Source organism: Misgurnus anguillicaudatus, chromosome 12 (genome assembly GCF_027580225.2).
Source record: "Misgurnus anguillicaudatus chromosome 12, ASM2758022v2, whole genome shotgun sequence".
In the NCBI taxonomy this organism is placed as follows: Eukaryota; Metazoa; Chordata; class Actinopteri; order Cypriniformes; family Cobitidae; genus Misgurnus; species Misgurnus anguillicaudatus.
Window position 1 is genome coordinate 26,864,889 of NC_073348.2, and position 27,612 is coordinate 26,892,500.

Sequence of the window (27,612 nt, forward strand, 5' to 3'; positions counted from 1 at the left end):
TAAAATGGCTTAAAGCAGGAAATTGCAAAAACTTCTCACTCAGTTCTTAGGAAATAACCATGGTTTAAATATAGTGAACGTTAAGTGTAAGTTTATAACTACATGTTTAAACTATTTTTCCTGTGTGTAAATATATGCCTATTATGGTTTTAGAAACCAATGTTTTAAAAATGTGATTAAATAGCCTAATTTACTTACAAATTCAATTAATATTTATATGCTAAACCTGTTACTTTTGAGTTTCTAATTCTTTGTTTATTCGGTTGTATTAAACATACATATTTTGCTAGATGTTTCTTAATTTTCAGTGAGAGGTAAATAGAAGCATGAAGTCACGTGACGCGCGCGAGACTTGTCACTGAAGTGAACGCGCGCATCTCTCGCGCTCATACACCCAGAGACGCTCGAGCTGGTGCTGTATTGACACAAGAAAATCTCCCCAAAAGATGACCGAACGGTAAGTTTCATTCATATTCCTCTTGTTTTTATTGTTATTGACCGCGATAACTGTTTGTGCAGGATGGTTAATTAAAGCAGCTGCTTTGACTTTCACACTTTTTCTTAGCGCTCCAATGCCATCACACACTCGGTCTAAATCACATCACTCATAAGTTTACGGTCAGGTTTCTGTTAGATTTAATTGTAGTGTGCTTAATTTGTCCATTACCAATATATAGTGACTTTATGTACCACAGTTTGATTTTCTTTGCTATGTTTATGGGTTTTTATGACCGTATTTCAGTACCATGGATAGCTCCAAAATAGCTTTCCGTGTAAACGCCTGTCACGTGTTATTTTGATATTATGAATAACATTTGATTTGTGCTAACAGTTATGGAAATTTTAATAGTAAAGAGGCTATATAAATATTTATGTAGGCTATATCATTATATTTTGGGTCTCAGTTTATGATTCTTAAATTAATAGATGAATCTTATTAGTTTGAATCAATGCTTTTTTAAATAGTGCAAACTGTTTGATTGCGAATCATTGTTTAAGGCAGGTTAATGATGATGCATCGTATTATTGACTAGCAAAAAAAGAGTTCATGTAGCTCAGCTGGTAGCGCATTGGGTTAGCAATGCAAAGGTCATGGGTTTAATGCCAAGCGAACAAACATATGCATAAAATGTAATGTAAAAAGCCACACAAGATATATGGATCACAGTTTTTTTCAAGTGAAACTTTGTTTTTTCCTGTAATCTTGAGGAGATTATTTTGAGAAAGGCAGCAAAATCCTCACACTTCAGAAAAAGACGTTGCCCTGGCGACAGCTCATCCTTCTCACGATTCTCAACAAATATGCACCTCTGTGATTCAGTGGGAGGTTGATGATCTCCTGGATAATGTTTAGAGGACGTGTTTTCCTGAACCTCTTTCTTGACTTTTTAGATGCACTGAGGGACCCACCAGCATTCCACACTGTGTCTGATCCGAGAGGGAAATGGGGATTTTACTTTTACTGGTATTCGGACTGCTTGGAGTACCCACAAGATTGGATGTTTCAGTGAAGGCCCAGGCCAGCGAGCGACGTGTCTTGGCCCACATTCATGGTGACATCATCATCGGGGCGCTCTTCTCCGTCCACCATCAGCCGCCCGCCGACAAGGTTCACGAGCGCAAGTGTGGAGCTGTACGTGAGCAGTACGGTATCCAGCGGGTGGAGGCCATGATGCACACCCTGGACCGCATCAACGCGGATCCGAACATTTTACCCAACATTTCGCTGGGCTGCGAGATCAGAGACTCCTGCTGGCATTCAGCCGTGGCCCTGGAGCAGAGCATCGAGTTTATCCGTGATACCTTGGTCTCTGCAGATGAGGAGGAGGGCGTGACCAAGTGTTCTTCTGAAGGTGGAAGTATACCCATGAAAGGGAAGAAGCCCATTGTGGGGTTGATCGGACCTGGTTCCAGCTCCGTGGCTATCCAGGTTCAGAATCTTCTACAACTGTTTAACATCCCACAAATTGCATATTCAGCTACAAGTATGGATCTAAGTGATAAATCTTTGTATAAGTACTTCATGAGGGTGGTGCCCTCCGATGCCCAGCAGGCCAGGGCTATGGTGGACATTGTCAAAAGATACAACTGGACCTACGTATCCGCCATTCACACTGAAGGTAAAGTGATCTCATTGGTGCATTTTATATTACATCACATTGTGATGTTTTTAGTGTACTCTAAAAAATGCTGAATTAATTTAATTCTTGGTTGGGTCAAAAAGGCATGAACCCAACCCTTGGGTTAAATTACCCAGAACATTTTTATATTTCACCCAAAACAACCTAGAATTTTGGGTTTAAACATCCCAACATAGGTTAAATTACAACACAACTGGTTTGGTTTTTCCCTTTTTGACCCAATGCTCAGTTGAAACATCCATTTTTATCACAAAAGTCCTCCATCTAGTTCTTCATCAGCCCGAAACATCATTATGCAAGTGCTAAATCTTCCCTATTTTCAAAGTAAGAGATTTCCAGAGGGATTTTATTAGGTGAAAATACAACGCTTAGTCTTTTGCAGTTCACCTCTATCTGGCCAGGCGAGGGGGGCATACTTTTTAGAGTAGAGCAATTAAATTATCTTGTTTCCCCCTTTTTTGTTACATATACACTCACCTAAAGGATTATTAGGAACACATGTTCCATTTCTCATTAATGCAATGGTGTAATGGTGTGGGGGATGTTTTCTTGGCACACTTTAGCCCCCTTAGTGGCAATTGGGTATCGTTTAAATGCCACGGCCTACCTGAGCATTGTTTCTGACCATGTCCATCCCTTTATGACCACCATCTGATGGCTACTTCCAGCAGGATAATTCACCATGTCACAAAGCTCGAATCATTTTTAAATTGGTTTCTTGAACATGACAATGAGTTCACTGTACTAAAATGGCCCCCACAGTCACCAGATCTCAACCCAATAGAGCATCTTTGCGATGTGGCGAAATGGGAGATTCGTGCCCTGGATGTGCATCCCACAAATCTCCATCAACTGCAAGATGCTATCCTATCAATATGGGCCAACATTTCTAAAGAATGCTTTCAGCACCTTGTTGAATCAATGGCATGTAGAATTAAGACAGTTTTGAAGGTGAAAGGGGGTCAAACACAGTGTTAGTATGGTGTTCCTAATAATCCTTTAGGTGAGTGTACATGTCTAAAAAGTGCTTACTAATATTTCTATAGGCTAGCATAATAATTTTTTTATTCATTAGGCTATTTTTGGTGCCCCCTCAGCACTTGGTGCCCTACGCACAGCGCGTGATGCGCGTTGTGAGAGCGACGGCGCTGTGGCCAGTCGTATAATTTCTTACAGAAGAATCTCTGTTAAATTCATAGAAGGAAATGGCACATCTTGTAAAGAACTGTAGCCCTTTATAACAATAATGAGGCATGCGTCACATGTAGTTGAAATGTTTGCACCAGCTAAAGATTGAATGCCATTAAAACACAATTTAAGGACCATTTAAACCTCTGTATCTCTAATGGTAAGAATTTTTATTAGATCTTACAACGAGATCTATAGTATTCTGTGTATATATACTGTATACTAAATGCCCAGAGCTGTTTGGCTAGAAGATTGATGACCTCACAAACAGGTGCTAATTGCCAGCGTGTTGTTAAAAATGGATCCCACCCCAGTTTTCACCCACTTACAGATGAAGAAGCTGTGAAATGCTTTATAATGTTGATTCATCCGCTTTGAATATATTCTCAAACAGATTTCTGTATCGGCCGCTCTGTTTGTATTATATCAGTCTATATATGCAGGTATGGTTCACCCAAAAATGGAAATTCTGTCATCATTTACTCACCCTCATGTTGTTTTTATTTAGTACAAATACACCTCGCAAATACATACATTTAATGTATAGTTTTATTAGTATGTGTATACTATTCACAAAACTTTACCAGCTTGGAAAGCTCCAAAACAACAACTGAAATGTTAAGTGAAGCTGTGTTTACCCTTTTCACATATAGTTTCAAAGCAATTTTATAACACTGTAAGCATATATAGCAATGTTTCAATGTCTTAAAAAACAAGTTTACATAAATCCGCTTTATTTTTTAAATATTTACTTTTAATATGCATAAAATATTGATAAAGTAGGTTTACCAGAAGCATTGAAATGCAAAAGTCTCCTTTGATACTGAGGCCATTCAGACATTGTGTCAAGCATCATCCTTCCTGTAGATTTATCTGTCTGTTGTTTTATCATGTTCAAGAGTGTCTTTGATGTTTGAAAACACCTCCACAATGATGCTCTGCATACAGCACACACAGCGAGTGAATAATAAATAGACACAGTCGGCTATTGTGTTCCTGCGCTTAGGTTTTGGTCTGTTTCTGGCCTCGTGGACAAACTGAAATCATTATCTGAAAGGCGATCGTGATGATTGTTTACATGTTTTGCTCTATTTTTACTGTCTGTGGGCGTTTAATGAATGCTCCTGGTTGGGTGAGCACACAAAGAGTTTTCACTTTAGCACCTTTTGTCCATGGGACATGAATTAGATCTCACTTCTATTCTACCCTATCGACTACGTCTGGAGAATATTATATAACTCCATATATAAATATCAAATTTTATATGAGTTTTTGCACAGCATAAGTGTGAGAATTAAATCACCGGAGTAGCACAAGATTAGACGCAAAAAGTTGTTCCCTGAGGAGAGAGACATGCACAATTTAAAGTACTTGACTTCACAGACAATAAAAAATTATAGATGCATTTTATAGTTGGTAATGAGCTGTGCAACTTTTTAGAAAAGCCCTTCAGACTGTTGGGCACACGCTCTGGTAAGGTTCATTATCACTATAAAATGTACTGGATAACATAAACAACACTAAATATTTCTTACTTTGCAAATGCAGCTAAGTCATAACATATGGATACAACTATACTGCAAATAAATAATTTGGGATTAAGTGCTTTTCTTTGGAACACAGCATGATAGAGGATCTCTGTAACTCTCTAGTTATATACTATATCACCCATCCCAGATCTGAACCTGCAACATATTATTAGCACCAGTGGCGGCCGGTGACTTCTTTTGTAGCCCGTCATGTGTGTGGTTCCTTATTTCAAAATATGTGTTTGGCGCGTCGAGTGATCCTGTGTGCATAATGTGTCTTGTCAAAATAAGTGCCTGCTGCAGACGCGTCTAAAGGGTTTATGATTAAAGAGACGCTCGCGTTTAGCAGATACTCGCATAATCTCATGCGTAATCAGAGTTTCCTGTTAAGTTAGTGTCTTGCGAGTATTTCGTGAACGTGAGCGTCTCTTTTATCATAAACGATTTTGACGCGTGGGCAGCAGGCACTTATTTTGACAAAACATGTGATGCACATGGTTCACATGACACAATAAACGCATATTTTAAAAACACGAGCAACACACAAGACACTCCGAACACATATTTTAAATTTGCGCCCCTCGGAAAAGCAGTCACGAGCCGCAACTGATTAGCACTATCGATTATGCCAAGATTTATTAAAGCAATATCACTGTGCCTTTTGTAAATTTTGTTTAATACTTCTTATTCCCGAAACAAGACTTCTTAATCTCTTGTGTAAGTAACATTTTTGTGAGTTGCAATGAAGGAAACGGTGACATGACATTTGCAAGGTTTCTGTTTGCTTTTACAAGACATTGTTGCCGTATCAAATTTACACCTTAGAAAATGTGTACAGACTGGGAAAATTCCTCAGACTAAAGTAGGTGACCTGATTTCTGTGTAAATTGGGGAGTTTACCCCTGACGCTTTGTGAAATAAGGGCACCGAAGTCTGTTTTCTGTTATATGGTCTAAGGATGTGTTTACGGCTCTTGACAAATATGTTTAAGGAAACAAAACACAAAGCATGGATGCATTTTGAAGAATAAAAATATTATTAAGGAAAAAACTTCTTTAAAAAAGACTTCTTTCTTATGCGCTGTCAAAAAATATATATATTAAAAAACGGTCCCAAGCTGTCACTGACTACGTTTACATGTACATCTTATTTTTAATAATCAGAGTAAGGACTTAATCGTAGTAAGATGAACCTCTTCACTCCTGTTTACATGCAGTTTGTATTTTCTGATTATTCGCTAATGATTGTGCTTATATTCACACATAGCCCAATGCAAAGCATAAATGATGAACTCACATTTAACGTTATTGTCCACTGTTTCAAAGTATTGTGTTAACAACATGAGGTTAAGTATAGATGGCTTCAGCAATAACAACATAAACAAACGGCTTTCATGGAACAAAAGTAACTTTCGGAAAATTTGCATAGAATCAATAACAATAAAGTATTTTTAGAGTAGTTTATTTCTGATAACATACAAAATAAACAATACGTAGATAACCTTAGTTTAAATCACAGCTAAAGCGTATCAAAAACTACACTGAGCTAACGTTACTCTGTAAAATGTGTACTATATTATGTATACAATCTTAACTACAGATCGGCTGCCAAACCTCCCATCAAATAGCGGTAATCCATAATCGCTGTCTTCCATCGTCTGTAGGAAATATATAACCAAAACATTTGTTAATTTCAACAAGGTATTTGTTCAAAAGTTCAGTTTAGCAACTAGTCAGAGCATAAAACAAACAGAGACCCAAAGTTAAGTTCGGCTCAGTTGCGTAATCGCGTAATGAAACTGTCTAAAATTTCAATATTGCCAAAATCACAATATAATCGCATTCTGAGTGCCATGTAAACGTGGTCACTGGGGCGGTACCCTTTTAATAGAGTACACCTTTGCACCTAAAGAGTTAATTATAGTACGAATTGGTACTAAAGAGTGCATATTAGTGCCTCAAATGTATACATATCCTGTAAACATGTATACATGAAGAGTTTCGTTGCAAAACGAGATAAATCCATTTTTTAACATTTTTGTCAAAACATGTTTATTATTATGTTATCATGTTATTATTTAGTTTTATGGTGCTACTTAGCTGTATTTTTTAAGTTATGAAGGTTTAAATCAAAACAAACCAACTGCAGTTGCATTGAAATTAATTGGAATGCACAACCAAAAAACAAGATTTCTGAACAATTAAAAAAACGGTGGTTATCTCGTTTTGCAACGAAACTCTTCACATATACATAATGGTACTTATTAGGACCTTTTTAAAGTAACTCTTTGGGCCATTTTGCCTTTATTTCATAAACAGTAACTGAGAGATGACAGGAAAGTACAGGGTGGAGAGAGGGGTATGGGATCGGCAAAGGACCTTGAGCCGGGATTCGAACTCGGGTCGCCAGAAGTGCATCTACACCACATGTCAGAGCACTGTCCACTACACCATTGGCTCTGACTATTAGGACCTTTATAAAGGGTGCTGCACCAGTGACAACTTGTGACCATTTACTGACCATGTATTTCTGACAATTTGTAAAATAATACACTGTAAAAAAATATTTTTGCACTTACATTTTTAAGTTTAATTAACTAGGATTTACAAGCCATTTAACTATCTTGAGTTACTAAGTGATGAGTTGTAACTTAATTAATCGGGTTAAATTAGCATGAAAACGCATTTTCTGAAAAATATTTGAATGGTTCCAACAAGCTCCAAACTTACAAAATATCAAAAGTTGTCCAAATGAGTTCACTTTTAAGTTTGTGTTTATGAACATGCATATTACTTCATTAAGACATTATGTGACATCACCAACTATTGCTAAAAACATATTTTGAAGTCAATTTCATGTATAATTGTAAACTGGGATTATATGAGAAACGCAAAGATTTTTTTTTCCATTTATTCATGTAAAAACATACCTCAATTGTCAATGGCAGACATGAGTGCTGTGGGACCCCAGGAACCCAAATTGAAAACCACTTACTCAATTACATTTAATTTATTTATACCAGGGGTCTCCAGTCCGGCTCCTAGAGGGCCACTGTCCTGCAGAAGTCCAGCTCCAACTTTAATTAGATGAGACTTAAATGAGAAATATTTAATGAGAAAATCTTGACACTCCATCGAAATGAAATTTTACTTTCAAATGCTAAACTTTAATTCATTGTGCAAACTTGTGAAATATTATTGGCAAAAAGCAAGAAAAGTTTGAACATTAAAAAGTACATTTCACGAGACTTTTTAAAGATGTAAAATAAATCTTTGGTGTCCCCAGAGTACATAAGGTTTAGCTCATAATCCCATATAGATCATTTATAGCATGTTAAAATTGACACGAGGTGTGAGCAAAATTTTGCCGTTTTTGGGTGTGTCCTTTAAAATGCAAATGAGCTGATATTGTGGTTGGAAAGTGCAGATTAAGGGGCAGTATTACCCCCTTCTGACATCACAAGGGGAGCCAAACTTCAATTACCTATTTTTTCACATGCTTGCAAAGAATGGTTTTCCAAAACTAAGTACTGGGTTTGCTATTTTTCATATTTTCTACATTGATAGAAGCACTGGGGACCCAATTATAGCACTTAAACATGGAAAAAGTCAGATCTTCATGATATGTCCCCTTTAATAATCATTCAACTTTATAATCAATCTCTTAATCATCAGGAAACTATGGTGAAAGTGGGATGGAGGCCTTCAAAGACATGGCTGCCAAGGAGGGAATCTGTATCGCCCATTCAGACAAGATCTACAGCAATGCCGGAGAGCAGAGCTTTGACAGACTTCTCGATAAGCTCAGGAGTCACCTGCCCAAAGCTCGGGTGGTGGCTTGTTTCTGTGAGGGCATGACCGTTCGCGGCATCCTCATGGCCATGAGGCGACGCCGTCTAGTCGGGGAGTTCCTATTGGTTGGCAGGTGAGTAACCTAAAACGTGTACTTTATGTCTTAAATTTGGGTTTATTTTCTTGAAAGTGAATGCAAGAAATGATGCCTGTAAGCCGTGGCGGGTGCTTTCGCCCGGTTTGGAAAACAAATCCCGTGTCATTTCCTGATGTGTGGGTGGTATTTAAAAAGCTAGAAGCTACTGTGCATGTATAATGCTGCTCACTGCTGCAGAAATAACTTTGCATATTTGGGAGCTGCTATAGTGTAGGAGAGCCAGGTCTGGTTACCACACATTTTAGTGAATATTTAGAAATATAGGTGGGACGGTACTGGGACAGTACTCTGATAAACGTCCTAATATGTACCATTTTAATTACAAAAGTAATTAAATCTTGGCTACAAAAGAAAGCTTATGAAAAGTAACATCATTATTGCAAATGATAAAATACTGTTTTTATAACATGCAATGTTTTGACAACATGCCCTGCTATATAGGGTAAGTTCAGTTGTCACAATGACAATGTCATATAGCAGAAGTCTTTCTTTACTGCTTTAATGCTTTTCCACTGATTTACTGTTTGACAGTGTTATAGGCACTTTATCTAAAAGAGATCATTGTTTAACTACCCGTGTCAATTAATCATTTGTAACTCTCTGTTTGAGTATGGGTGTGAAAATCAAGATGGTTCGTAACAAGGAAGCAAGGCTCATCTTTCAGTCTGTCATCACAAGTCCATATGACATCTCATCATCATCATCATCATCATAATATACAGTCATCTCATACTACAACAAGGTATGTGGTATCATTGACAGTTTATTTAAGCTCTACACAAAGTTACAGATTCAGGGACATTTTTTAGATTACAAAGTGAGTAATAAAAAAAAATCACACGTTTTTCACAGTGTCAAGTGAAGTAATAAATGATTTTTCACATTTTAATCTCCTGAAATGTGACATCTAAATTACCTATTTTTAGCTTCACCCAATGCAGTTCTCACCGCTCCATTAATAAAACGCTTATGGATATTAACGATCGAAATTATGTGTTATGCCTGTGATATATTGAACTAAGAATAATCCCTCCAATTTCTGCTTCTGTCGGTTGATAATTAAACATTCATTTGTGGCTGGACATAAGTTTCATAGTCTTTAAAAGGTGAAGAGTGTAAATTTTCATGAACTTTCTCATCTATTACAGTTTAATGTGCAAAGACCTGCAAGCCATTCATAGGTTGACTTCCTACAAAGCGTGGCTTTGTTCTTGCTCAGTCGTCTAACATAAAACCTTCTTCTATCCTAGCTTAAAGAAAAACACCCCCGTTTTTGAATATTTTACTATGTTCTTACCTCAACTTATATGAATTAATACATACCTATCTTTTTCAATGCGTGCACTTTTAATCTTTGTACAGCGCTTTTTGAATGTGTTAGCATTTAGCCTAGCCCCATTCATTCCTTAGGATCCAAACAAACATTTTATTTTGTGCCACCATACTTACTTGTGTAACTATCTTTAAATAGGGAAAACATGAAAGTGTTTGGTGGCTTCTAAATTTATCCCTGTTTGGATCCTAAGGAATGAATGGGGCTAGGCTAAATGCTGACACATTCAAAAAGCGCTGTACAAAGATTAAAAGTGCACGCATTGAAAAAAGGAATTTATGTATTATTTTGTCTAAGTTGATGTAAGAACATAGTAAAATATTGAAAAACTGTGGTGTTTTCCTTTAATGTGTATAGAGTCGACTTTAGATAAGGTATTTGTTAACAGTAAAAAGACTTTTCCAAAGTGTTTGGCACTCCTGCCATACTGCATGAAGGAAAACAAAATAAGTGATTCAGTAATGCCAATAAAAAGGTCATTTTACTGTTTATCATCTTCTTTCACAAATGTGTCAGTGTTTCTCTGTGCATACGCAGAAGTGAAGTAGCTGTGATCTCAGGCAGACTTTAATGCTGTCAGACCCTTTATTTGCATAACACACAGGGACACACACACACATTCGCATGTGCCTTTGGAGTTTAGCGTCTAGAAAAGAGGGAGTGTATTTTTGAGGATATCTGTTTAAAATGCAAACAAAAAGTTTATAAATTCTATGTTCGGGAGAAACAGAGAGTTGTGCTATAAACAAGAATCGGAATATTTCCGCTCTCTTCTCTTGAGGATTTCGTGAGGTTATGAATTTTGATTTAGTGCTCGTTTATGAAATGCAATAATTCAAAGTTAATTTAAAATAAGCATGGTTTATTCACTCTCATTTCTTTACTTTCTTTTTTTCATGAAACACCAAACATAATGTCCAGTCTACTATTTATTTTTTAACTGTACAGTAAAAGTGTTTAGATGTCATCAATCTATTATATTTGTATCTGTTTTGGTTTTAGCGGACTGATTGCTCTGCTTAGTGGTAAAGCCCTGTGTTTTCTTTATTTATGGCATTTGTGAATATTTAAAGAGGATCTATTTCAGAAATTGTGTCAGGGTCATGGTTCTGGGTCTCTGGTTGTGCCAGACAGCCCCAGATGGGCAAAAAGAAGAAGCCATGTTTTATAGGTGTGTCAATGAGTGTGTGTACATGTGTGCATGGGTGACTGAGTTTGTGTTTGTGTGTGTATTTGTTTGATGAAGTGTCAGACACTACTCTTGCTCCAGGGAAGAGGTAGCCAAGCATTCTTCCTTTGGTTCAGTGAGAATACGGCCATTGTGTCTGTCTGTCTGTCCTATTTCCTTCGTTTCTGAGTCTTGAGACATTGTTTATAAAGTGATATTTTTCTTACATTTATTGTATAGCAGACGCTTTTATCCAAAGCGACTTAGGGAAAACAATAGAAGGATTTGACTTAGATAAGTGCATCTCTATGTACAGAATTCTGAGTGAGTTTAAAGGGACACACCACTTTTTAAAAAAAATATGCTCATTTTTCATCTACCCTAGGGTTAAACATTTGATTCTTACCATTTTGGAATCCATTCAGCTGATCTCTGGGTCTGGCGCTACCACTTTTAGCATAGCTTAGCATAATCCATTGAATCTGATTAGACCATTAGCATTGCGCTCAAAAATAATCATTGCGCGCAATGATATTACGCACCACCTGAAAATAGTCCCCTCCTATTGAAAGATACCATGGGGACTATTTTCAGCTGCTGCGTAATATCATTGCGCCTCCTGCAGCCATTTTACGACAGCAAAATCCTTGATTATTACGCCAGAATGAGAGTATAGTTCCTAGCCATATCGGCCTAGAAAATCACAACTTTTAATTTTCCATCAGTCTTAGTACATGACGTAACTACAGAAGAGTCAAATTTTAAATAGGAAAAATATTGAAACTTGTTGGTTATTTTTAGCACGATGCTAATGGTCTAATCAGATTCAATGGATTGTGCTTAGCTATGCTAAAAGTGGTAGCGCCAGACCCGGAGATCAGCTGAATGGATTCCAAACGGGTAAAAATCAAATGTTTAACTCTAGGGGAGCTGGAAAATGAGCATATTTTCCAAAATAGTGGAGTGTCCCTTTAAGAAAAGACTGAGTGACAAAGTCTACTCTCCAAATAGCAGCAATATAAACTGTGATATCCAAACGCTTTTATTTCAGAAGCGAATGACTTTCAGTTATTTCCTAATTCCCGGTCATCTGTGTCTATCGAGTGTGAGGAGACTACATTACACTACATTGTATTGTGTTTGTTTGTTGTCAATATTTATCAGTAAAGTGTTCACAGGAACTGGTCCATTACTGATAAGGGTTTTTTCATTCACCTTCAGGGATGGATAAAATGTAACCTAATTTAATCATCGGGTTTCACTTTGCAGCTTTTTTGCGACATTTGTTGGTGTAAATGTGATATTATTTTCTGTCCCTAATACAGTAGCTTCCCACATAACTGTGTGTGTGTCATTCCTCTGTGGGATAATTGTTACCAGCAAAACTTTGATTCGTGCAGAATAAGTTTGTTTCCAAAACATGAAACGCCCACAAAACATAATTTAAATGATCAAATATAAAACCGTTTCATAAGAACAATGTTTCATTTTGTTGCTCTCACTAGATTCACTTTTAGGTTTATTAGATCTAAATGGATTTTTTAAATAATTAACTCTTTCCCCGTCATTGAGAGAAAACATTTGCATTAAAAAAGTGTCCTGGTAAATTTTTATGTTAATCTGCAATACCGCAATTATCCACTAAATTGGTGCACTTACCCAATTTATGAAAAACATTATTTACTCATTTTAAACTCTGTGTATGTTTTGATAAGCGTTCTGAATCTGGGCCCGTATTCATAAAGAATCTTAATGCAAAAAGTAGCGCATAGTGACGCAATTTTAAGAAAATTCAAAAAATTAAAGAAAAATCCTAGTAATGAAAAAAGTCATTCAGAAAGCATCTTAACCCTTAAAAGAGGTCTTAAGGTCAAAATTGTTAGAAGCACGAATGAGGACTTTTAAGAGGCTTAAGAGTTTTTTTAGCAACCGGGAAAGTGGACAAAACACGAAGAGGGAGACAAAAAATGTTGCACACAATGCATGACAGTAAGTTAATAACATGCAACACATTCGATTGTACAGGAATCATGTTTGTGACAGATCTTATTAGAGACATAGTAATATAATATAGCGCCAGAAATAAAAGTAATCACTATATTAACTACAGTAACAGATTCGGTAACTAGAAAAAATGCAACTATGCAGCAAAGATGATTTAGGTCTGTTACAGACGTCTATAAAAGAAAGTAATCACAAACTTACAGAACATTGTGTTGCTGTTTATACTTAATTATATATATATATATATATATATATATATATATATATATATATATATATATATATATATATATATATATATATATATATATAGAAAATAATATTAATTATATATTAATTATATATTGTATATTTTCTCAATTTTTATGTATAATATATAATATATGATGGCTAGTAATATATCCTATACTTACAAGCACTCTTTTTCTTCCTTCTTGGACAACCAACCTATCACAGTCTTCAAAAGATTGTGTCACACGTAGCAACGGGGTCAACCCCGCCTCCTCACTAAGATAAAAGTTTTTGTCTTTTCCTTACTCAGAGTTACTCTCAGATCAGTCCCGAATAGCTCTTAAGCTAAGACTCCTACGTAAAAGTTTTTAAGCTAAATTAAGTTTTCTGAGAGGAATCTTTGAATTATCTTAGAGAGCAGAGAAAAAATATAGATAGGCTGAAACGTTTTTTCCCCGTTTTGTTTGTTTATTGTTTGTTTGAAAGCAGACGGTCTGTTCTTTCATTTGAGATATATATATATATATATGTTTATATATTTTTAGAAGAAAATTTTTCTGGAAGGCATTTTGTGAAACTTTTGTGAAAATCACAAAAAATGCTGGCGGGCAACTTTTCAAAAATGGCTGGTGGGGAATGAGTTAGATAATCATTATTAAACCTAATCAAATGTGATAAGCTTTGTATTGTACATGTCATTTAAATTCTAGCTCTATTTATTTGTTTAGTTTGTTTTGCGCATTGCACCAGGGGTTTTCACATTTTTATTTATTTTAAATTATTTACTTGAAGTACTCCCTGAGATTTTAAAGGTGCAATGTGGGACTTTTAGAAGGATAACATAACTATATTATCAGTGGTGTATAAAAACCTTACATAATGAACTGTATTGTTCTTATTATTACCTATATTAACCATTTTTATCTACATACAACGCAGGTCTCCTTAAATGAAAGTCGCCATTTCGAGCCACTATGTTTCTACAGTAGCCCTAAATGGACAATTCGATATAGAGCGCGTTTTGTTACTAAGTTGTCTCCGACGATGACGTGTTTGTCCTGTGGTGGCTACCGTAGCTTCACTATGCACTTCGAAAAGGAGGCATACGCTGTGGACTGAGCAGTTGGTTGCAATTCACAATCTCTTACATTTTTTATCAGTAGTATTTATTGTTATGTTTTCTTTTTATCTGCCCATTTTGCATTAAGTTTTCTGATATATTGTAGTGCTGTGTAATGGTCAAATGACATGCAGATTAAACAAATAAAATATATATTTTTGTAAGTAATTGTTTTATTTAAATTTTTTAATTTTAAATGATTTACATTTTATGATTTCGTTAATTAATTAACGCGAACCCCCTGCAATTCCTTGTTAAACCACCAGGGCTTCATGAACCCTGAACACTGAACTAGACAGTACAGTTTTTATTTTTTTAACTTTTTGCAAATTGCAACATTTATATATTTGCCCCAAAAAAGCTTTAGGGATTTTTATTGAATCAAAGAAAGCATCATTTTGACCAAGCAGCCATTGTTGCCAAGAATATTTTTGAGTGATGTTGCAAACAAATCATTGAATTAGTGCTGAATTTATTGAACCTGACATTTCAAAAGATTCATGCAAATAAATAAAACTTCCTAACCCATCATTTTTGCACCAGAGGAATAAATCAGATAAAAATCTTTTTCTGTCCTATGAGTCAGTGTATATTTTTTATGTAATCATAAATGCATACGCAGTTGGCTCAGTCGTACAGTAGGAAATGATTCCTTTATGTGCTGTTAAATGCTGTCAGGCATCTTTATAAAGACTGCAGAGTCTTTTGCTTTGGCACTTTTGTTGTCTTTGTAAGTTTTGCTATAGCAGCAGCAGTGGGCAGAGAGAGGCTGACCGCTGGGGTCAGTGTGTGGGTTTACTGCGCTGTTCGGCTGTATTGCATGAGATGATTCAGGCTTCCACTAACATGCCCCTCTATGCTTTCCCTCCCATTGCTTTTGCCTCCAAGGACAAGTTATGAAAGCCTCTCCTTACCTACCATGAGAACAAAAATGATACCTCCTACACACGGCTGAGTTGCATAACATTCAGAACTAGAGTTTAGGAAACGGTTCAACCGATACGGTACATCGATACAAAGCGCTGAAAAAGCATTTGTGTGTGTGTGTGTGTGTTTGAAAGAGAAGGAAGTTGTTCAGCCTGATATGAAATCCTGGCTGGTCCAGGCCATCTTAGACCAGTAACAAACCAGCTACCAAGCTGGTGAACATGGTGGCTTGGATCAACTACAGTAAACAAACAGAGAAATGATACAAAGCTTGATCCAAAGATTTGTTTGCTGGAGCCTTTGAGACGTTTGCACATAGATCTCACGGAGAAGTTTATTATGCCACGGTCTGTCACAATACTGTCAGTGTGAAATACTGTCTGGCTGTGTCCCCAAGACCCAATTTATAGTGTTACCTGGTCAAATCTGCTAGGGTTATGTGGGTCAGGTTCCCTGGCTGTGTCTCACAATTTCTAGGCCATGTCTGTAGAGTTTATTATTCTAAAAAAGAGAGTTACTCTGCTTTACATTGCAGTGATGGTTGGGCAGATCGCTATGATGTCACAGATGGATTTCAGAGAGAGGCAGCTGGAGGGATCACCATCAAGCTACAGTCTGCTTATGTCACGTGGTTTGATGACTACTATTTGAACCTGCAGCCAGATACCAACACCCGAAACCCGTGGTTCCCCGAATTCTGGCAACATCGGTTTCAGTGTCGGCTAAAGGGGCATCCGCAGGAGAGCATGAAATACAACAAGACCTGCACCAGTGAGTAATGTTATGCGCTTTTTTACCACACCGAGTCATTTTTTTATTTACATTAATCATTATACATAGAGAAATATAACACTGTGGGCTCTATCATACACCCGGGGCAATGCAGCGCAATGCCCAACACAAGTGTCTTTTGCTAGTTTCAAACCAGCGCAATTATCATTTTCACGTTTAGCGCCATGCTGTTTAAATATCAAATGCATTTTCGCCCAATTTTGGGCCCATGGGCGTTCTGGTCTGAAAACGAGGTGTGTTCAGGCGCATTGTTGGCGCGTTGCTACTTTGAGGCAACTAAAATAGACTACGCCATTTACCAACAAAAACCTGGTATAAAGTCTAAAGTCAATGGCGCAATATTGTTTTTGTTATTTAATGAGCGCATTAGTCACTGAAAAAACTATTCATTAAATTTAATAAAAATTTTTAAGGTAATTGGTTGCAATCAATTTATTTAAGCTACATTTAAACAAAAGTTTTATATTTTATTTTACGTTACTAATCGTTTTTGTTTAAATGTAGCTTAAATAAATTGATTGCAACCACTTGCCTTAAAGGATTTTATTGGATTCAATGAATCATTTTTTTCAGTGATATGCACCTATAAACGGGACAACAGTGCGCGTTTGCTTATCACACACATGGATGCGCAGCAGCACAAAAAAATAATTAAAATGTAAAAGATTATTATTGAGTCTCTTGGACATAAATGAGGACCGATTATGAGACGTTAGAAGCTGTAAAGAGCTGCTTCACCTGCCCGGTAAGTAAATAAATGCTTTGCTTTAAACAAATGCATCTACACTGAAAAAAATGATTCATTGAATTTAATACATTTTTTTAAGGTAAGTGGTTGCAATCAATTGATTTAAGCTACATTTAAACAAAAAAAGATTAGTAACGTAAAATAAAATATAAAACTTTTGTTTAAATGTAGCTTAAATAAATTGATTGCAACCACTTACCTTAAAAAAATTGATTAAATTCAATGAATAATTTTTTTTTGGTGTATTTATAAATGTTTTTTAAATGCTACCCTACGGATTTATTGTATATGATGAGTTTGTACCTGTGGATATGGTGAGATGAGAAACATTTTAAGTAATGCTTTTTAAAAAAAAGCATGGCGCTGTCCGAGTGCTAAAATGGCTCTCCGCACGTTTGTAAATTATTTGTCTCTTGTTTGTTACAAATAAAGTATTTTTAGATTAAAAACCTTTTCTTGCATATTTGCAAATTATTTTATGAGATTACAATGATTATGTAGGATATCAATACATTTACAGCAAATAAAACCCTGCTGTTTTTACCTCTATGACTGAAAGAAAACAGCTTTTAAAGGTTTTAATCCAAAAAATAAAAATTTCAATAAAAATGAAAACAACACAATTTTTTAACCTTATTCTTAAACTGGTGGTCTTCTTAGTTTTTCAGTTTACAAATTCTGCTTTCTAAATAGGGATTAGGCATGGCGCAACTGGCTTTTAAAGAGGATAAGAGCTGAGACTCTCAGTGGTTTATTGCACGTTACGCCCAAAACACACCCATTACTCATTAGGGGAATAGGAACAACCCTTTCAGGACGTGCGCTTGGCGCATAAACCATTTTTTCCGGCAAAAGTGGAATTGAACACGCCGCTTTAGACCGTGTGTTTTAGACAATGTGCTTAGATTGTTAAAATAGGGCCCCAACTATGCACACTGTAGCTTTAAAAAGCACTTCCTCAAATTCCCTAAAAATCTCCTTAACAGTGAAAATCCCAGATCATCTGTTCATAAATTCTAGATTTGTCACAATTTAAAAACAACCAAAGTGCATAAATTGTATCATTGGTTTTCACTCCATTATTTAACAGAGAAAGAGTTGCTGCGACACCAATACGCACAGGACACAAAGATGGGCTTTGTGATCAACGCCATCTACTCCATGGCTTACGGTCTTCACGCCATGCAGAAATCGCTGTGTCCGGGGTACATGGGTCTTTGTGAAGCAATGCGGCCGATTGATGGAGGTAAACTGTTAGAATTCCTCATGAGGACAAACTTCACAGGCGTTTCGGGAGAAGTGGTGCTGTTTGATGAGAACGGAGACTCTCCTGGGAGGTAGGACTCGTTCATATCCTGCTCTAAACTGAAGTTAATGGCAGAGTTTTTTAGAATTACAAACCACACAAATGACGGGCTACATACATGTTGCGACGAACTTCGCATCGAGCGCCCTCGAAGAAAGAAGTCACCGGCCACCACTTTTTTCTATCATAACTCAGATTGTGAAAGTTTTCATTTTTGGGTGAACTGTCCCTTTAAAATCTGCTTCCAAGCTTCTTTCAAAAGTAATATAAGCATACTGAGTTGTCAACCTTTCTATGATAAACTTCTTTTTTTTCACAGACTGAATGGCTGCATGGTTAAACCATGATGATAGGTTAGGTGAAAAGATTAATAATTGTGCTGTTATTTTGTGTAGATATGAGATAATGAACTTTAAGCAGATGAGTGAGGAAGACTACAGCTACATTCACGTGGGCAGCTGGGACAGCAGTGGGCTGAAAATGGACGACGAAGAGATTTGGGCCAACAGCAGTGCGATCATGAGATCAGTATGCAGCGATCCCTGTGAGAAAGCACAGATCAAGGTGAGAAAGCTAGTGTGTGTGTGTGTATAATGTCAGTATGTAAATGTACAGTATCTTATGTACTGAATGGATGGATTCATCTTTCTGACCTCCTCAGGTGATCCGTAAGGGTGAGGTGAGCTGCTGTTGGACCTGTACTCCGTGCAAAGAGAACGAGTTCGTGTTTGATGAATACACCTGTCGTGCATGCGAGCTCGGCTCCTGGCCGACCGACGACCTCACGGGTGATTCTGCCTTTTCCTTCAAAACACAATGTTCTTCTTTCATCCAATCGTCTTGATTCTCTCACAGCAAGCATACGAGCTTCCCATCTTGTACGACAGCGTGTGATATAAGTGTGTTGTATCTGGGTCACGGAACAACATGGGAGACCCATTTATCTCTTAGAGCGTTATTTGAGAATCTGGACCATAGCAACTTAATGCCAAAAACAGAGATTTGGGCTTGGCAGGGAGCCTCTTAAGAATGTTCCAGAATGGCTGTTAAGTCCAAAGCATGTAGTAGACTATTAAGAGCTCGGGTCTCTTTAGTGTTCATGCAAGACCCTCAATGTCAATTTCTGACATTTATTCGTTTTCTAATTTGTTAAAGAACCAATGCAAACTAAGCTCTAATAAATCTGAATAGTTTATTGACTCTGTCTTGTTTGGCAAATAATAATTTTGATTCCGTTTGGGCAGACCTGAGTTCAGTTCACCCAAGCATATTTTTTATTAAACCAAGCAAAACTTAGAGCTGAAGAGGAAAGCCGGAGGCATATAAACCTCTATATGCTCATTAGATCATTTTTATTTAAGGCAATCCATAGCGGGATTCGAGTTCAGCCCTTATTTACTGTCTGTTTATGCAAATCAGATTGCTAAATATACCAGCGCTTGTTGATGCCAGTATCTGATGCATAATGTATGGTGCTGATGGTTTTGTTTGTTATTTGTACTCTTTTCTCATGAAGAAAAGTAATTTTTTCTAGTTTTTGTGTGGAATGTGCATAAGGCGGATGCACAATGTTTAATGCGTCAAATTCGCGTGTACTGCGTCTAGTTTGCCGATTGAACATTTAGAGTTGACCAACTTCATTCGTGCGTGAAAGCAGCGCGTTAAATTCTAGTCATCGAGACATTCACGCGGAAAAGTGGTGTCATGGGAGGGCCTTTCATAGGCTTCTGCGACTCTGCTCGCTTCCTGTAATCACGTCACTACTACGCGTTTCAAGTTCAAATTTTTCAACTCGCGCGTTTCCCGCAGGAACACTCAATTCGTGCCATTCGCATGAACTAGACGTGCGAATGAGGTGGAATCGCGTCTATTTTGCAGCGCTAAACGCCTCATTCGCGAAGCGAGACCTCCAGACGCGCGTCAACGTGTCTTTACATTGACTTAACATTGAAATAACTCGCGCTTGACGCCTCTACCGCGTATAATACATAATACTGTACTGGTTTGGATAAAGGCGGAGTGTATGATTTTTGAAAAACACTTTGGAAAAGAGAATCAAAACACACTTGTAGCCAATCAGCAGTAAGGGGCGTGTCTTAGGGTGGTCCTTATAATGGGTCAAATTCTTTTTTTTAATGTTCAACTCTCACACCCTAAATGTGTTAGGATATCAATTAAAAGACACTGCAATATTTTCAATTGTTCCTATAATATCTAGAGGTTGCTCAAAGCCTTTGAATATTTCCAAAAACCGTATCATTTAAAAATGCACAACACACATAAAACTTGCTTCTTGGAGGGTAACTTTGTTCCAGTTATTTCAGTCTCTTCTGACCCAAGTAACCATATAGTGGTCCTACTTCATGTTGTTTCAGCTATTGTCTCAGTGTATATTGTCTCTTGTGCTTCATTCACATTGAAGCTTTTTTTGTTTTGAAAGCCATATAAACTAAGGAGTTTTAATTGCATGGAGCATGGTCAAATAAGTCCATTGCTGCCATAAGAATAGATTATTAAACAATTAAACATGCTAGCAGTGGCGGATTTAGCAAATCGGGGCCCAAGGCGAAGGTATGTATGGGGCCTCCTTTCCGATCTATAAAAGAGAACGAAAAAAAATTAGTTTACTCCAAAATGAAGATGGAAAGCAGAGAACACAAAGTGTAGCACTACACAAACCAATAGAGAATACGTCAATGGGGCAAAAACAGCCACGGACAGTAAATGAGAGAGATGCTGCACGAAAACTAGCAATGCATCAAAGCCAATGTTATTACTAATCTTTCACATGGCCAAGACCACTGCCAAATCCAGTCCACAATCACTTTTTTATATTGAAAATAAGTAATTGCATGTGTGTTTCCCCAAATCAGTTTTGAGTTTTTGAAAAAAATCATTGGCAATTAAAGAGTAAAAATTCTGGATTTTGTATTAAACATTTAACAGTTTTAATCAGGACTGAGGCGCACACCGTTACGGACTAGTGCATTTCGTTGTGAAATAGAATATTACTACAATTTACAATGCTTTTGAAGTGTTCATGATGATAAGGGTTTTATTTATTAATTTATTTATTAGGTTGGTTGGGGGGCCCCCTAATATGACCGCTGGTAGGGGGCCCTAAGCAGCTGCCTACCTATGCCTCTATGTTAAAACCGCCTCTGCATGCTAGCACAAAGTATCACATAATACGCGTATGTGTTCAACTTCAAAGGTCTTGAGCAACCTCTGAATATGAATTAATATTGAAGAAATTTTTTATTAAGAAATTATTTTGTTATTTATTCAAACATATTGGTGGGGTGAACTTTTAAAAGTTGAAAAATAAGGATCCCCCTAGCGTGTCTACTAACTGACATCGTTGCCTGGGTTGCGTACGTGTGGGGCGGGTCTATCAAAAGAAGGTCCAGATTCTATTGGGGTGGGGCTTGTTTGTTTAGGTGATTTCCAATGTCAACATTGGCTTTCAGAGACCTTTAATTATAAAAAATAATGTTTGTCATGCTTATAGATATTTCATTTGTATACTTTCAGACTTTGACTTGACATTAAGCTCTTCTTATGATCCTCAGGATGTGAACCGATCCCAGTTCAGTATCTTCTATGGGGAGATCCGGAGACTATAGCAGCCGTGGTCTTTGCCTGCCTCGGTCTTCTGGCCACCATCTTCGTCACTTTAGTTTTCGTCAGGTTTCACGATACGCCGGTGGTGAAGTCTTCCAGCAGGGAGCTGTGCTTTATCATCCTTGCTGGTATCTGCCTAGGTTACCTGTGTACGTTCTGCCTGATCGCCAAGCCACACGTGGTCTACTGTTACTTGCAGAGGCTGGTGATCGGGCTCTCGCCCGCTATGAGCTACTCGGCCCTCGTCACCAAAACCAACCGCATCGCTCGCATCCTCGCGGGGAGTAAGAAAAAGATCTGCACCAAGAAACCCCGTTTCATGAGCGCTTGCGCCCAGCTGATCATCGTCTTCATCCTCATCCTCATACAGTTGGGCATCATCGTGGCACTCTTCATTATGGAACCTCCGCAAGTGATCTACGACTACCCGTCCATAAAGGAGGTGCACCTCATCTGCAACACCACCACGCTCGGGGTGGTGGCACCGTTGGGTTACAACGGCCTGCTCATCCTCAGCTGCACCTTCTACGCCTTTAAGACGCGAAACGTCCCCGCCAATTTTAACGAGGCCAAATACATCGCTTTCACCATGTACACCACCTGCATTATCTGGCTCGCGTTCGTGCCTATTTATTTTGGTTCAAATTACAAGATAATCACCATGTGTTTCTCCGTGAGCCTCAGCGCAACCACTGCGCTCTGCTGCATGTTCGTACCTAAGGTCTACATAATGCTGGCCAAACCTGAGAGAAACGTGCGCAGCGCGTTCACCACGTCGACGGTTGTGAGAATGCACGTGGGTGATGGGAAAGCGGCCTCGGCGGCTAGCCGTTCCAGCAGCATGGCTAACTTGTTTAGACGGCGAACGTCTGGCACAGACACTGTCAGGTTTGTGTGAGAAGCTCTATTTGTAATAGCATACAAGCTTGCTACTGTACTTAAAGGATTAGTCCATTTTCTTTAAAAAAAAATCCAGATAATTTACTCACCACTATGTCATCCAAAATGTTGATGTCTTTCTTTGTTCAGTAAGAAATTATGTTTTTTGTGGAAAACATTCCAGGATTTTTCTCATTTTAATGGACTTTAATGGACCCCAACACGTAACAGTTTTAATGCAGTTTAAAATTGCAGTTTCAACGGAGTTTCCAAGGACTCTAAACGATCCCAAACGAGGCATAAGAGTCTTATCTAGTGAAACGATTGTCATTGTTGACAAGAAAAAACTTCTCGTCTATCTCCGGTCATGTGACAAGCCAGTGCGACCTCACGTAATACGTCATCACGTCAAGAGGTCACGGAGGACGTATGGGAAACTATGCCCCAGTGTTTAAAGTGTGGACAAATAGGACCGTTCCGACGTTGTATGTCAAATGTGTCAGTTTATTGTTTAAAATGGTCAGCAAATGTGCGTTTTATAAATGTAACACGTCACCTTTCCACAGCATTACGCAATTACGTGAGGTCCCGCTGGCTCGTCATTTTTTTTCTAGTCAAAAACGACAAACGTTTCGCTAGATAAGACTCTTATGCCTCGTTTGGGATTGTTTAGAGTCCTTTGAAATTCCGTTGAAACTGCAATTTTAAACTGTTACGTGTTGGGGTCCATTGAAGTCTATTAAAATGAGAAAAATCCTGTAATGTTTTCCTCAAAAAACATAATTTCTTCTTGACTGAACAAAGGCATCAACATTTTGGATGACATGGTGGTGAGTAAATTATCTGGATTTTTTAAGAAAATGGCCTTTAAAGGCGGGGTGCTGGATCTCTAAAAGCCAATGTTGATATTTGAAATCACCTAAACAAACACGCCCCTACCCCAATAGAATCTAGACCTTCTTTTGATAGACCCGCCCCACACATACGCAACCCAGGCAACGATGCCAGTTAGTAGACACGCCCCTTACTGCTGATTGGCTACACGTGTGTTTTGGTAGTCGGCCCGACTCCCTTTTTCAAAGTGTTTTTTTTTTTTATCACGCACCCCGCCTTTAAATGCTGTGTACTATATAATGTATTTTATATACTGTTTGCGACCCTCTATGTGAAATCCAGTCTCACAAACTAATTATGAGATTAGGACCATCAAATCAATTTAGCAATATCACATTGATTTCAATCTTTTTCTCTGTGCTTCATTAAAACTGTTTAATTGATTGGATTAACATCAAATTATTTTTTTAAAGATATTAAAGGGCACATGTTATGCAAAATGCACTTTTACAAGGTGTTTGGACATAAATGTGTTTAAAAAATCCACCTTTTCTGTTTTTAATCCCATTAAACCAAAGCATGTGCCCTTTATGGCATGGAAGGAAATTTATGTTTTTATATGAGTCCTAAATTCTTCTTTAGCCTCATTCTAATAGTGCTCTCAATAGCAGAAGCTAGTCTTGACAAAATGATTAAATAAACAAAGCCAACATAAAATCTGTTTATGTCCCAGTAATGTCTGCCAAAAGTTTGCTTTTGAGAAAAAAAATTAGTTTCGAACGATAATGAATCAACTCCCAAATTGAGCATATTTCAGAGCACACATAAAAACAGCCAATGTTACCCTCGAAAGAGGAAAAGAGTCCCAACCAATTATCCTGCCTGTGAATCATTCCTGAAACAACTCGGAGGTTTCATGCATTTGGGTCGATGGGTCTCGGGGGCATTGAATGTTAGAGATTTTCAGTTTGACGTAAAGCGCCGGATGAGTGTAGTAATAGCAGTTGTAAAGGCTGAGATGCAGGGTCTGTGGGATCAGTCTCTGTGATGTCAGAGACAAGGATATTTTCATACTCAAATCTTGTTTTTTTGTTTTTTCAACAGTTCAAATGGCAAAACGGTGACCTGGGCACAGAACGAGAGAGGTTACAGGCCAAACTTGTGGAAGCGGATCTCCATTCACATTAAGAAGAAGGAAGAAGTCAACCAGACAGCCATAATAAAACCCTTCTCAAAGGGTTGCGACCGGCCCCCAGACACCGGGTTGAAGCTGGTATACGAGGGACCTCAGAAAAACCAGCGCTACCCTGTTACTTACCGCCCATGCGCCCCTACCCCCTTGCCGACTGCGTGTCAGCCTACACAGAGGTGCGTAGAGGAAGAACGCCGTGAAGAACGTGCACCGATAGTGGCAGTGCCTTCCTACCTGACGGAGCGCTTGCATCACTGCGGCCCGCCCCAGACATCCATCATGGATCAGATCAGCTGCGTCGTCAATCGTTTCACAGCCAACATTAGCGAGCTAAACAGCATGATGCTGCCCGGTTCGCCACCCGGGCCGGCCATCAACTCCGCCCCCCCGGTCCCCAGACCCTGCTCGCCCTCCTTCAGAGTCCACCCACATGACAGGTCGCACGCCACCACCGTCACCACCTACGCGGACGTGGTGGCCGCAGCGAACACCAACCATCGGTCCGCTGTGGGCATCGCCGGTGGCATGATAGCTGGTGGGAGCAGCAACAGGGCTTCACCCGCCAGTCTTTTTGACAGCAACTTTGACCCTTCAAGTGCAGTCAGGACCTCTGATCTGGAGGACGTGGGCACCTTGACACCTCCTTCCCCGTTCAGAGACTCGATCAGTGAGTCTCCTACATCTCCAGCTTCGGGGATGCCGTTGTGCGAGCCCTGCTCTCCGATATATGACCAACTGATGCTTCGCCACTACAGCCAAAGCTCTTCTTCTCTCTGAGAGATAGAGGAATTGAAGAGCCAACGAAAGGCAGCTATTTAAAGCATCTGCTTGGGTTGCATTACCGAACTGTAAATGTCAAGAAGAGTACACTATTAATGTAGAGGAATTGAAGGAGGACGTTTATGATGCCTGGAAGTCCTCCATAAAACTGCTGGATATATATACTGGATATACTCTCGTGTATAAGAGCACACCTCCAGGACTTTCCAGAAAGTTTATGGTCACTCTTGATGTGTACTGAAAGATGTCCTGTGTTTGGCCTACAGCCAGAATTAACATTCCAATGACGTCAGTCTACACAGGTGATGTAAAGGATATTTTACATTTGAATCTTTCCTGTTGCCTGTCCGCGAGATGGCCTTCAGCTGAACATCTTGCAAAACTGTTCACATATAACAAAAGTGCAAATGTTTGAATGTAGGACCAAACAGAGACTAGAGTCTTTAATTTAAATATATAAGTTTAATATTGATCTTTATCTGCATTACAGGTCAGAGGTTGCATGTTGTGCCACTTTCATATCTTGTGGAAAATATTTATTTTTCCTAGATTTCAGATAGAAATGAGAATAATTGAAAGTTTATTTAATTACAAAGAAATCCTTTGCCACTTTTAATAATCTGTCTGTTACAGTATACAATATTTAGCAGGAAGACAGTGTCCAGTTTTAACCTATTGTTGTTTATACTGACTGTCCCAGAATTACACTACTGACTAAGTATTAAGTGAAGTCTCTTATTTGAAACAAAGAAGAAACAAAATAATATAAATGCCTCCTACACACTACAGTTTATGTGAGAAATATTTATTTTTAAAGCAATATATAAATGCAGGACATATGAGGTTAAAATATAATCATTTAATTTCACACATAAGCCAAAATCTTTACACTGTGGACATGGTTCATGGTTTGTACACACAGGGCATTAGACTCTTAGTTGATATAACTGACAAATCACTTAAAATGATCCTATTATAGATACGATTTTGTATTTATGTAAGTTTAGGTGCTTGTTGTTATTTCCAACAAATGTTTATTCTTTTAATCAATGTGCAATATTTTTATTGAATTGGTGTAGGTTCACGTTTGCATGCGGAACAGTGCCATTAGCTAAAATAAGTGCTTAATGTTCTTTTGAGAACTTTTGTACATTTTCTAAGTCTTTTGCATTTTTTGCTCTTTGCCTTTTCAGACAAGACATTCATAGAATGTAGATTTCGGCAGTGCGTGATGTATTTTTCTACTAAACATTTGTGCTGATTTAATATGATGGTTATAGTGGATTAAGCTTTGTGAAATTGGAAGAATGTTGCTTGCAATATTTCTGTTAGTTTCAGGTTTAATTTATGGTGTAATGAGTCTCTTTTTCTAGTTTTCCTCTAAGCGTGTCAAATATCAGTTTGTGTTATTAAAATGGAAATCAATTGCATTTTTTTCTTTTTTAATCATTTTCAATAAATATTTAGTGTGAATACATAGAGATAATCACAATTGAGGTATTTGGTGGTCTGAGGCTGAAGTTTCTGTGGCTGTGTCATTTTCACCCTATTTTCTAAATTCTAGGCAGATACAGACAGACAAACAAGCAGACAGATAGGTAGATAGACAGACTGACATAGATAGACAGACAGAAAGATAGACAGGCATGGATTGATGAATGGATGGATAAAGACAGAAAAAAGCAGACAGATAAATAGATAGGCAGACAGTAACATAGAAAGGCAGACAGATAGATAGATAGACATGGATGGATGGATGGATAAAGACAGACAAACAAGCAGATAGATAAATAGATAGACAGTAGGACAAACTTATATAGATAGATAGATAGATAGACAGACAGACAGACAGACAGACAGACATACAG

The 27,612-nt window shown here is 37.9% G+C and overlaps 1 protein-coding gene across 2 annotated transcripts; it reads left to right on the forward strand.

Moving 5' to 3' along the window:
• The first annotated feature begins 271 nt into the window (after window positions 1–271).
• grm5a (glutamate receptor, metabotropic 5a) lies at window positions 272–27,236 on the forward strand. 2 transcript variants are annotated; one of them, XM_073874242.1, is made up of 10 exons: window positions 272–457; window positions 1,393–2,120; window positions 8,533–8,782; window positions 9,435–9,548; window positions 16,125–16,360; window positions 18,220–18,466; window positions 18,831–18,999; window positions 19,097–19,223; window positions 22,008–22,947; window positions 24,877–27,236. In XM_073874242.1, the coding sequence occupies exons 2-10, from the start codon at window positions 1,445–1,447 to the stop codon at window positions 25,739–25,741; spliced, it is 3,624 nt and encodes a 1,207-aa protein (XP_073730343.1). In that variant the 5' UTR covers window positions 272–457; window positions 1,393–1,444; the 3' UTR covers window positions 25,742–27,236. The 2 variants fall into 2 exon arrangements, with proteins under 2 accessions (XP_073730343.1, XP_055064493.2); XM_055208518.2 differs by lacking the exon at window positions 9,435–9,548 and having other exon boundaries at window positions 277–457.
• Window positions 27,237–27,612: the final 376 nt, after the last annotated feature.

Excerpts from the sequence above, each read along its gene's own strand:
- grm5a (XM_073874242.1), top strand. The coding sequence starts at position 1,445 with ATGGGGATTTTACTTTTACTGGTATTCGGACTGCTTGGAGTACCCACA. Across the intron at positions 16,361-18,219 it reads ATACAACAAGACCTGCACCA|AGAAAGAGTTGCTGCGACAC; the intron begins GTGAGTAATGTT and ends ATTATTTAACAG. Across the intron at positions 19,000-19,096 it reads GTGAGAAAGCACAGATCAAG|GTGATCCGTAAGGGTGAGGT; the intron begins GTGAGAAAGCTA and ends TGACCTCCTCAG.